General features: G+C 40.9%; 1 protein-coding gene across 2 annotated transcripts in view; it reads left to right on the forward strand.

Annotated features, from left to right (window-relative positions):
• The first annotated feature begins 11,463 nt into the window (after positions 1-11,463).
• The window catches only part of bmper (BMP binding endothelial regulator), a 36,449-nt gene continuing 34,849 nt past the window's right edge, over positions 11,464-13,063 (forward strand). For both annotated transcript variants that reach the window (XM_075466086.1, XM_075466087.1), the window contains exon 1: positions 11,464-12,506. In XM_075466086.1, coding sequence (XP_075322201.1) covers positions 12,401-12,506 — 106 coding nt within the window. In that variant the 5' untranslated portion in view covers positions 11,464-12,400. The remainder of the gene's footprint in view (positions 12,507-13,063) is intronic.

Consider the following 13,063-nt stretch of genomic DNA (forward strand, 5'->3'; position numbering starts at 1 on the left):
GAATTTAGCTGCAGATCCAGTTTACTTTCTCAAAACGTGTGAGGACATTGGCATTTATGGAGGACCCCTCTGGCTTATGTCAATGTACCCATCTTCTCTGATTCACATCTGATGCTTTTATTCTAACGTTAACAATTACTGCAGCCTAAATGTTACTTTTCACCCGAAGTTAGGTGAAACTGACACATATTTTCTGAGTTTTCCTGGTGGAATTCCACCAGAAAGAAGCTTTTCACCGAGGCGAACGTTCAAATTTCCGGCTCTCCATCATTTCTCAAAAGCAGTGTTATTCTTACATTTCTGCATTTCCCTCGAGAATTACCGACAAAGAGTAAAAACAACCCAACACCTGTCAAGTTGATGCCCAGGGTTCTGTCTGACGACTTTTGAAGTCACTGTTTTTTTTCGTTCTTTTCGGCGTGCAGGCGAGATCAGCTGCAGATTGGGTAGCTGTGCTAAGGCAGAGCTGTCACTGTTTAATTTGGCAGCAGCCCTCAGTGCATGTTCATGTAGGAGCACAGATTTTTGTTTACCTTACTCATTTCAGTAAATACTTTCAGGCTCTCAAGACATATCTTGCTTTTTGAAAACATTTTTCATTTTATTCTCTCGTGAATTTCTTCTTTTCATATCACTCAATATTTTCAGCGTATTACTTTGCCTCAGTCTCTTTTACACCTCCTCTTATGTTCCTCCTCTCACTCCTTATCAGTTTCTTCCTCATCATTTTTTTTTGCTTGGATTGGATCTCCATTTCCTTTAATTTACTCTTTCTCAACCACTTGCTTATGGTCTCTTATCTTCTTTCATCGTCTCTTTTGACTTTCTCCATTTACTTCCTGTCTCGGCCTGGTTTATCCTCTTTCCTGCCACTCTATCCCTCCATCCATCAACCCGAACAAAATTGTCAGCCCTTTTTTTCAAGATTTTATTTCCTGTATCAGCAGTCTTTGGATCCTTCACCACCCACAGGAACTTTCTTTTAAAGTGTTGATATTTTTCCAAGAAATTAGTAACTTTACCCACTATATCCAGAAGAGGTTCAACTACTAAAGCTGAAATGTTTCTGAATATTTCCTCCTGTTTGCCTGAATCACACTCAAGGAAATGTTGGAAAAAAAATATTTTTCCTCATGTTCATGGGTCTGTCTCCACCAGCTTTTACATTTAAAAAAAATTATTGACTTATTATTGATAGTTCTGTTCAATATAACACAAAATGAATGTTTGATTGTTTAGTTTTTGTTCTAGATTCTGTGAACAGGCAGTCTGGCTTTTCATTTAACCCCTATCATCTTTGTCCTTTGATATTTCTTTGATGGAAGTTGATAGCATCATTTACTATACTGGCAAACATAGATGAATAAAATTAATAAAATAGAAGCATAACATTGTTAACTTCTACTGTGAGCATCATGTGAGACAAGTAAAATAATTATCTTGAGTTATAGTTTTCTTAAAAATGTGGACATCCCTCAGACCTGAAGTAGCGTTCAGTGTATTGTCACTGCAGGATTGCTAAGACCAGTACGACTTCACAACGAGCCAAACGTCACTCTTCTCATTAACGTAAGTTACTTTCCAAAAATGCAGCCGGCCACAAATGTTGCCAACTGTCTTTCAGACAGTTTTATGATGATTTAGACAATTATTCAGACCTGTTTAAGTACATGTCAAACAACAAGTTTGAGAGTTATTAAATGTGTGAAAGGTGAGTTTGAGTTGAAAATCCAGTTTATTATCTTTGGAAAGGACAGCATGTGTGTGCAGCAGTCATGAAGTATTTGTTACATTTCTTTTATAGATTATGTGCAACAAATCACAAATTACATGTATATTCAGTAAGTTAGATTGAAATTCAACAAATAATCTACTTTTTTCCCCTTATTATTAATGATGCATTTTTTGTACACTTGTGTTTGACCGCCAACATGACAATCGGTGGAGACATTGTCTTCGGCGATGAATTACGCTTTGAGTGCTGGTCTGTTTCACTAAATCAACCTTAATCTCAGTAACATTACCTGATTTAAAATGTCTAACAAACACAGTTGGTAGAATTGTGTGAGGCAGCACATTAAAGTGATCTGTTGAAGAACTGACTACCTGATGATGCTCTGCTACAGCAGCTTGTTGGGTGGCAATTCTTGAAGCAGCAACTGAAACGATAGTCAGCTGCAACATACACGGTATCTTTCTTTGCCATTATTCAATATTGTCTTTCCTCTCATAAAACAAATTATTCACCATTATTTCTCTCTTTTCCTTATGTCTTACTTTTCTTTCTCTTCCTTCCACGTCCTTCTCATTTGACTTCGGTTTGTCTTTTAAACCCTTTCCAACATTTGTTTTTTTCCTCATCAGAGACTTCCTCCATCTTTCACACTTCTGTCCCGTAAACCACCTCTGATGTAAGGAACCCCTGCACAAAGCAACACACACCCAGCTTTTGAGAACATCAAACACAACTTCAGTAATCAAAAAGTTCGGGTAGAATATACTAAAAGTAGAGTTTGGCTTTAGAGGAGCCGACGTCTTTCTCTGGGTTTTCTTTTGCAGCTTATTCCAGTCTCTCTGGGTTCAAAGTGTAAATATACTGGATCAGATAATTGCCAAATCATTTTATTCTTGCTGCAGAGTTGAAGCATCAGCAACACTTAAAATGAAGGAAGGAAACTTAAGTGGCTGTGATTTTGTTTTTGTGTGAACAGTACTGATCCCCTATTTTGATCTCTGGAGAAAATTACCGAAATTATATTTTTGCTACTTTGGTAGCTTTTTAATGATGTTACAACAGTTTATGTTTTATGTTGAAAGACTTGAGACATTTTTAATTATAATTGATGTTGTGTTTTTCAAAGAATTTCACTGTTTCATTTAAATTAATGCATTTATGCACCTTTTACTTAGCAACTATACTCCCTGAGTAATAGATCATATTTTCATGGTGTGGTTTGACATCAGCTAAAGAAGAAAATGTATCTCTTGGAAAGATTTATAGACCTGATTGTGAATTTACATATTAAAGTTTCAAATGACTTCAACAGGACAGAAAACAAGGCAAAACAGCTGCAAATCCAGGCCTCTTTAGCCATTTGGAGCACTTTCTGCGTAAGCTACCAACCTAAGCTAACCAAAGTGTTCAGATACTGTAGATGCTTCAGACATTGGACACAAATAACAAATGCTAACTGCAGCATGCATCTTGAAAGAGCAGTCGCCTTTTACTTAAATTTTGACACTGCTTTTAATCACTCTTTCATCAGATTTAAGTAAAAAACTTCTTTTTAGGATTTACCAGAGTGGGAGAATGTGAGGTTTGAGACCTAATCATACCTGGGAAACTTTCTTGATCAACAAACCAACACCATCATCTGAGGCTAAACAGAAAGAACATGCTTAAAGCAATGGAGGATAAGCTTGTCAGTTTCTATGGTTCCAGCCCGTAATTTCAATTCATTACGTACTTCCGCCATGCAATAGAGTTTTAAGAAGTCATAAGTATGCTCACATCACATATTTCTTTCACATAGCCTCTGCACCACCTTTGGTGCTTGGGCGTAACAAGCAAGGCTGTTATTTAAAAACAAGCCCAAAGTTGCTCATAATAAGTGGACTTGCAAATCTGTTGCCCAGAGCATGAGTTGTAAAGCAGTATAGTATCACAAGATACAAGAAAACTCTGGTAGGATGTAGTATTCTGATTAAGGTCTTATCCAAGTTAAGACCTTAGTATTAACCAAGTTATTACTGTATTGGAGAATTGTGTCTGACAGCTTCAAAAATACTTTATTTATCCCAGAGGGAAATCAAATGTTGATGTGACTCAATTAAATCAAGGAGTTATTATAGATGCTGATGGCTGTGGGCAGGAAAGATTTCCTGTAGCGGTCTGTTTTGCATCTAAACTGAAGAAGCCTTTGACTGAAGAGACTCTGTTTTCCGATAACAGTCTCATGGAGAGGATGTTCAGGGTTGTCCATAATTCTCTTGATTTTATGCAAAATCCTTCTTTGCATTATTGTCTCCAGAGGTTCCACAGTCGTCCCCAGAACAGAACCAGCCTTCTTTATCAGGTTGTTGAGTCTTTTTAGGTCCCTGGTTCTGATGCTGCTGCCAGAAACAGATGACGCCAGAGGAAATGGCGCTCTCAACAACAGACTTGTAGAATATCTGCAACATCTTGCTGCAAACCTTGGTCTGTTGTCCAGATGAACACCAAGGTATTTATATTCCTCAACCACCTCAACTTCTTCTCCCATGATGGAAACAGGGTTTGATCTGACCCTGTTTCTCCTGAAATCTACAATCATCTCCTTTGTTTTGTTAACATTCAAGATGAGATGATTGTTCCCACACCATGCCACAAAGCGGTCCACCAGCTCTCTGTACTCAGCTTCTTGTCCATCTCTGATACACCCGACAACTGCAGAGTCATCTGAATATTTCTGTAGTCTGACGTGTACAGAGTGAAAAGGAATGTTGAGAGTGCAGTCCCCTGTGGTGCTCCTGTGCTGCTGATCACCTTGGTTAGACACACAATTCTTCAGTCTGACAAACTGTGGTCTGTTTGTCAGGTAGTCATTAATCCAGGTGATTGTTGAGGCCTCCACCTGAGTCTTCTGGAGTTTCAGACGAAGCAGATCAGGCTGGATTGTGTTAAATGCACTGGAGACATCAAAGAACATGATCCTCACAGTGCTGCCTGCTTTGTCCAGATGACAGTGGGTTTGTTGAAGCAGGTGTATGATAGCGTCTTCAACTCCAACTCCATGGCGATAAGCAAACTGCAGGGGGTCCTGATATGTGCTGGTTTGCTTACACAGGTGGGTCAACAGGAGTCTCTCCAGGACCTTCATGATGTGGGATGTCAGGGCAGCAGATCTGTAGTCATTGATGACTGAAGGGTGAGTTTTCTTTGGTACCGGAACCAGACAGGATGTCTTCCACAACAGTGGTACCTTCTCTTGGGTCAAGCTAAGGTTGAAAAGGTGTTGCAGAATCCCACAGAGCTGCTCTGCACAGGCCTTCAGGACTCGGGGGCTGACACCATCTGGACCTGCAGCCTTGTTCCGGTTCAGTTTCTCCAACTGCCTCTTCACCTGACTTCTAGAAACAGAAAAGTGGGAGGGGGAGGCAAAGGGGACAGTAGCATCTCCTGATTTGGTTGAAGACAAACTAGTGGAAGCAGAAGAATCCATGACTGAGGTGGAGGTGGAGATGTTACAGGAAAGCTGTGGGTCAGAGGAGGGTGGGATGTCTCTTTGGCTGGGAAGAGGAGGGGAGGATGGTGAGCTTGTTCCTGAACTGAACCTGTTGAAGAATGTGTTCAGCTCATTTGCTCTGTCCAGACTTCCATCCATCCGATCATCCCTCTGCTTGAGGCCTGTGATCTTCTTCATTCCTGACCACACATCTCTGATGTTGTTCCTCTGCAGTTTACTCTCAAGCTTCTTTCTATACACCTCCTTGCTCTCTCTGATCTTGACTTTGAGCTGCTTCTGTATACTCCTCAGTAACTCCATGTCTCGCTCCCTAAAGGCTCTTTTTTTCTTGTTCAATAGTTCCTTTAGCTCACTGGTGATCCAGGGTTTGTTATTAGGGAAGCATCTTACTGTTCTGCTGGGGATGGTGTTGTCCACACAGAAGTTTTTATAGTCAGACACACTCAGTCATGGCATTAATGTCCTCTCCATGTGGCTTACAAAGAGAAATCCAATCGGTTGCATCAAAACAACCCTGTAAGGCTTCTTCAGCTTCCTGTGACCACTTTCTAACAGTCACCAGCAACAACACCTATTAAAGAAAATGACTATTTCCTCTATGATAAATGTCAAAACCAGCGAGATAATAGTAGTTTAAGCTGAAGATGAATTATCTCTGACTGCACTTTTAGATTATTTAGCTTCTCTGGATTTGCAGTGGCAGCTGAAGGGTGGTGCAGTTATTTATTTCATTGGCTGCACCTGTGAAGGTGTGGATGTAAGTAAAGAAGACTTGTTGCTGTAGCTCAGCATGATGACTTCGGTAAGTATCTCAGTTGCAGTCCAACGTGGGGACATACTGTATAAGCACAGCTGTGGACATCACAGATGCAATTCTTTGACTACTTTATAGTCTAGGAGGACGTGTTTCATCCATGTGCAAAAGCACAACAAGAAGTACATCTGCCCCCCTCCCCAGGTTCATTATGTCATTGATTGTATTTTTCTAAATATGAACTGTACATAAGCATGTTCATCTTTTCAGCCTCATAGATATGCTCTGGCTGTCCCTTTTCTCCACTCATCATGAATAAGTGGATGCAAAATATTCCATTAACATAACCAAACAGCTACTGAAAACTACTAGTGTCTTTGGGGAAATCTAAACCTAACAAAGTTGTTGTGCTCCTCCTAACATGACAAAATATGCATTGTGTATGCAGAAAGTACAAACCAACTTGGTGTGTTTTGGTCTCGACATGTCTGCTGTTTCTCCCTTGAAGGCTGAATCTGAGGTTTTAGATATCGAGAGTGTCCATGTCCTGATCCAGAACAGCAAGTAACGAGCTAAAATGCTAACTCTGTCCCAGTCACAAAGGGAAACCCTCTCTTCACCACACCAGTTTGGCTGTTTTTTTTATCCTCTTACTCAAGCTGAAGTTTTACAAAGTCGGTTATGTGTTGAGTGAGTTTCATGACCTCTGGGCCCATGAAACCTGTTGGAAAAGCATTCCTTGCTTCCTTCCTGTAAAAGGTCCTTTCTGCAGATATGTGGCTTCTGTCCGACAGCAGCGATACACGCCAAGAGATTAACTTGTGGCCTGACATCCCTGCAAGAAGCTTGTAAAACCAGCAGAGTATGCCATGTGATGGATCCCAGAGCTCCCACACTAATTCAAAATCTCTCTACAACATACCAACCTGCCCTCTTAAAGATAGATGGAAAACGCTTCACTTCTTCACATCCTGAATTATACACTGCAGACCTTCCGCATTATTCATTTACACTTTACACTCAGTTTCCAGGGTGGTTGTGTGTTTCGTAAAAGGAACAAAGATCATTAATAAAAAGCTCCGTAAACGTCTTAAATATCTGCAGTTTATGTTCTTACGAGGATGTAAAAGACAAACAATTACATGACACAATAGTTTTTTATTGGGTAGCACCACCCTCTGTGCTGCCAGCTCAGTCTGATAGAGGACTTTAGTTTCCAAGAAGAGGATGGAATGTGGCTCCTTGAGCTACCAGACCCGCTGGCTCTTCACTCATTAGTTCAACTAACATTTGTCCCTCAACATTATTACAACCTATATGCAAGCTGTAGCTGCTGCACTTGTCTGGGCCTATTCTTCGTGGGAACGTGTCTCCCTCAGAATGTGGACTTTTTTTTGGGAGGCTAGGAACGACTTGAAAATGACTTGAAAATTATTGTAAGAGAAGGTACCTCTGTTCAAACTGCTAGGCCACGTTTCCTGGAAAGGTTCTTGAGTAGTGTTAGTTTAGTTTATATGACCCTGTGTCAGACAGCTGGGTCTAACCTCTGCCCCCCATCATTGCCCCCCTCCACCCTCCCAAAGCCAGACCCACCGGCTGCAGAGGGCTTTAACTTCAGGGCTCCCAGGGCTCCAGCTCCCGTCTGCAGCCAGTCTGAAGGCAGGAGGAACCTCACATTACCCTGAAAACCTCAGGTAATTCCAGCATCAGCAATACAGCCCACCACAAAGAGGGAAAGCTCACCTACAGTTTTACAATTTCCTCCTCTCAAACAGGTTAAATTATCTGACATCTTCCTGAAAAAGAAACCATTTTGTCTTTTCTGAGACAAGATGTCTCACTTATACAACAGCCTTAAGAAACATTTCAATCTTAATTCATTAAGAATTAAACCATATGTAACTAGTTATCTCTATCAAATCTGACACTGTAAAGGAAGTCATTCTAAAGCTACAAGTAAGGGATTTTCCTACTGGTTGTGTTGGAGTATTGCAATTTGAGGTGTGTATCTGTCCGAGCCGGTGGTGAACTTCACGAACAGTGTGGTGAGTTTTCAGTCTTCAGTTACATTTGTTAGCAGTTCATTTCCAGACACAAGTTGTTTACCCTTACAAAATTTTTTTTTTCATTATTTATTTATTTATTTTAAACCTCCTTTATAACAGTAGTGAGACATTAAGGTGCAGCTTTGTCATTTTTTTTTTTACTCCACTGAATAACGAGTGTTGTCTGGCTTCTTTACTACAGCAGATGTCTTAGTTGCATCCATTGGTCTCACTCAGCCCACACACGGTGACAGATTTTGGGTATTCAACCAATGTAAGCAGGTTTAAGAGCAGTGATAGCTGACAGCATGTAGCCCTCAGAGATGATGCCAAGCATAGCTCAGGTTTGATTGGTTGAAAGTTAGCTTCAGCCTTAAGGTGGCTGTCAACAATAGATTTCATCAGAAAGAAGTGCAAAGGAGCACAAATTTTATTTTTTTATAAGGTCACCTTGTCCAAGGTGACTTTTGTCTTCATCATTATCAGCTGTCATTATATTTGTTTTTTTATGCTGGCAGGAATGTTCAGTGTTGCATCTGAGCTGAAGAAGCCTCTGACTGAACCCACTCACACTGAACACATACTAACACTAACTATAACTACACAGTTTCAACTTGTGCTTTACTTTTAAGCAGTGTTTGATTTATTTTTAACATTTTGAAATGTACCTTTTTGGGTTTTGATGGGTTGTACCAATGCCTCTTCCTTTCAGCTCTTCTGTTTTCCAAATGCACTTTTTTCACTGCACAGAAGTTACAAAAATCAGAAGGTTCACGAGCAACAGAAACTTCATCAAAGCAGCTGGTGCAACAGATACTGTGAATCAGTTGTGGCATGTGCCACCATTTGTGAGGTTGTTGATTGTTGACCATAAACTTAGCTTAGCATCTCTTATGTACTTGCAACACATAAGAGGAAAGTTAATTCATTTATTTATTTTTAAATTCAACTTCTTTTAGAACTTTTTTTTTTTAATTAAACCCTTGGTGTGTTCCTTTTTGTGCCTGATGTGCTGAAGAAATTCAGCTTGTGACTTCAACTGCCGTTTCTGTGCCTTCTTCTTAAACGATACCACCGACAGTTTCTTGTGTGCTCGGATTTTCATCCCGACTTACAATACAATAAAGTCTCTGAGTGATCACAGGAAAATGGCACAATTGATAAAACTGTTTATGTTTTGTACAGACAGATAACTAACATCAGAACTTTCACTCAAGTTGACAGCGTTCATCTGCAGATTGTTTGGACTCATTCATGTTGTTCAGTTTGAGACCCAGAAGCCCCCATTCAGGGTCCTGCAGCACCCTGTGACTTCTGTACATGCTCAGACATCAATGTGTGTGTGTGTGTGTGTGTGTGTGTGTGTGTGCGTGTGTGAGTGTGCGCGCGCGCGCGCGCGCGTGCGCGCAGAGTGATGAGAAGGATCCTTCAGTGCGGTCAGATCAGGTCAACCCCCTGTCTTCTCTCTGTTGCCATCTAGTGGTTAATATTAATACAATTCTACAACACACACTTTGAAGCAATCCTCACCCCTAATGGGCACGTTTAAATGAACGGTTTCACTTTAACACACTGTGCTGTTTTCTTTCCTTTTTTCTCTCTTTAATCACACACTCTTTTTTTGACACACATACCATCCTTCTTTGATGCTCTTTATGTCTTTAAGCCAAATGCTGCAACTTTTTTCTCTTTTTTATTAACGCTCCTCTTCTTTCCTCAATAACACACTCATTTATTTTTCTTTTGACCCGCTCCTTCATTGTCTCTTCCACACACACACACACACACACACACACTCACACCTCAGCTGTGCCTGTGGTGGTGTGTGTTTCCAGATCGAGCCGTGGCTGACGCTCAGTTAAAAGCTGCTGGGTGGGTCCTAATTATTTCTTTGAAGACTCACTTTTCCTCCCGTCTGAGCTTCTGACGAGCTTCTCTTTAAAGAGGCCAGACACACACAGGCGCTGTCATGCAACCCCGCCTCATCTGTCACATATGACTTTCATGTTGACTCCAGACTGAAGATTTATAGGAACATAATGCAAAAATTTAGAGGAGTTTACACGGTGAAGGAGCATGTTGAGTTTGAAAATGAGCTTCCTCCATGTTTGCATGAATCAGAGCTGCATGTTACGTCTACATGTTGTGTGTGAGGAAAGATTGAAAAATCCTCCAACCTAATTAAGCATATAAGTTGTTTGTCTTTCTGAATCTGATAAGAACAAAGCACAGATGACAAAGATAGTTGAATGGATGACAGTATGTTAGGCACAAAAACTCATTAGAATTAGAGAAAGATGCTGACTGGGAGTCCCTCCACCTCGACACCCTCTCTTGTGTCTTTACTTATAACTGACTTGTCTATCACTCCACTAGAATTTAAAGTCATGGCATAAATGTTTTATTTGGTGATAAGCTGCTTGTTAGAACAACCTATGCCACTTTTAGCTTATTTGGAAAAGCAGTCTGGAGATATTTATATAAAACAATCCAAAGCTAAGTTTGAGGACTTAGACACAGAGTCCACAGTCTGGGCAGTCATGGTTCAATTCCCATTGCATCCACGAGTCGAAGTATCTTTGGGCAAGACACTGAACCCCTCAATGCCCCTGATGTGTTCATCAGTGCGTGATTGAACCTAGGAAAGGTTGAAAAAAGCACTATATCAGTGTGGGCCATTTACCTTTCACAAATTAATGATCCCGGAATGATCACCTTGGGAATGTTTTATCAAATAAAGAAATGAGGACAAACACCCTCAGCTCTCTGTTTGGCCTATAGTTCAAACAGTGTCCGTTTGCAAATCTCACCAACCCCAATGTGACAACCTCTTCAGCCTCTCAATAGTGAACAATTTGTTTTTTTTATTTCTATTTGAGGTACTTTATTCTGACCTGAGTTGAATTAGAGACTTATTTGAATAAAAAAGACTTAAGCATCAGAAATACTGCAGAAAGCTTGGCATGAAGTTTGATCAAAAAACATGTGGCCGAGCCAAAAAGGGCTGAAGTACACTCAATGGATCAAGTATGTAAACATTGTACACATCAATCTACTGTGACACCAGCTGCTCACCTACCTGGTGGAGAAAGTTTCCCCTACAAGGATTAGATGATATGTGTTCCAGATCATGCCCAAGATGTTGCATGTGGTAACATTCACCTCCACACCAACCTGGGGAGGCAGTTTCCTCATGGAGTGGTAGCCTGTGATGATGAAACGGGAATGTTGTCACAGAGCTGCAAAGACCATTCAGTAATATCATAATAATGAAACGGGCTTGGAAAAAGGGCAAACTATTTTTTTTCCATTGATTATTTTTTTTTCTTTTCTAAAAATGCGAACAGCCACAACTTTGGACACTTGAGACTTTTTTTGCTTGTTTGTAATGAGAGCTGTCTCCGTGAAAAGAAGGCTGCTTTCTCTCTGCACACAGGTTCAGTTCAGTAAGCGGCGGATACCGAGTCACTCTCAAAAAAAAAATTAAAAAAAAATAGGTGTGGAGGGTTTTGCTTCTCTGCAGGAGATGAAGCAGAGAGGGTCTGGAGAGTTTGGAGGAGAATTTGGAGAGGTCTGGAGGCAGGAGGAGGTCCCGGGTTGCACAGAGGAGGCAGGACTTTGCGGCTCCGTGGTGCGCTCCGACACCAGAGGTCCGCTTTAATATCAGCGCAGGAGGAGAAGCAGGTCGTCTCTTTACACCGCGCAGACAGAGAAAGGCTGCAGTCCACTCCTCCGTCCTGGACAGTCGACTTTGAGCATCCATGTGCCAAGCGGATTTTGGATCGGGAGCGCAGATTGCTACGCTTGATTTATTTCTCTCTCTTTTTTTTTTTTTATCTTACTGACTGACATCGGCTGGTAGTCTGGTGATTTGTAAAGCTGTCCCGTTGTTATAACTCTGCAAGCTCCAGTCACCTTGGTCATTTTGGTTTGGACTGTCCTGACAGCCGGTGTGGAGTTAAGTCCATTTTTTTAAACTAACTGCCCTCCACAGAGGTTCTCTGGATTATTGAATTTTAAGGATTTGATGTTTGACTGATAAAAAGTGCTTAATCCCAGCACGGAGCTCTGTTTTCAGCGCCGGACATGTGCAGCCCCGCTGTCTCCAGCCTGCTGGCGCATCTTTGTCATTTTAATGTAACTGTAATTATCGCGCGTCTGGCTGATTGTCGCTTTACATTTCAGAGCACACTGATAAACTAAGGAGTCTATCTCTCCTGGCGACAAAATAGAAGCGACCTTTAAGAGATAGACACTGTTTCTGGATTTGTGCGATTTGATTTTCTTTTTCATTTGGACGCGTTTGATTTATTCACACATCCGTTGACATCAAACTCTTTGATACTTTTTTTTTTTGTCCCGGAGCATTGCCAAGGATGTTGCTCTGCTGCTTGAACTCTCCCTCCTGGTCCACCTGTAGGTTTTTACTCTGCTTTTTGTGGCTGCTACAAACGCCCCGGTCTTCCTCTCCGCTAATTACAGGTAAGATTAAAGGGATCATATAGCTTCATAATGACACATCATAACACCCACTGTACATAGAATCTACCCAAACCGCTGGTTATTTCTGCTGCCGCGTCTCTACGCTCCTTTAGCCTGTTCTCTGTTAGGAGAAGCGCACCGAAACTGGAGTAACTTCAGCTTCTGAGTTTTTAATTGCCGGCAGTTTGTGCGATGAAGTTATGGTGCATGATCAAAAAAGGGAGAGCAAACAAAAGTCCAGGAAACGTCCATGCATTTTAAAAAGATTATCATTGGAATCACGGAAAAAATTGCAAATTTTCTAGATGCTTCAAATGTCTTTTCCAGTTTTGAGATAAAATCGACCAACGGTGTCACGCTTGATCTGTGGATGTGTTATTTGGACTCACTTTATGTAAGACATATCATGATGACACGATCGTGTATGTCAGACTTAAGGAAATAACACAAAATGGTCTGAATGTTTAGGATAAAAAGTCTGAGTCAAACTGTGATCTTTATGCAAATTATTGATCATGTCTCTTGGGATTATAGCAAAACCTTTTTCTCACGTTAAA

Source organism: Odontesthes bonariensis, chromosome 5, assembly GCF_027942865.1.
Source record: "Odontesthes bonariensis isolate fOdoBon6 chromosome 5, fOdoBon6.hap1, whole genome shotgun sequence".
Taxonomy (NCBI): domain Eukaryota; kingdom Metazoa; phylum Chordata; class Actinopteri; order Atheriniformes; family Atherinopsidae; genus Odontesthes; species Odontesthes bonariensis.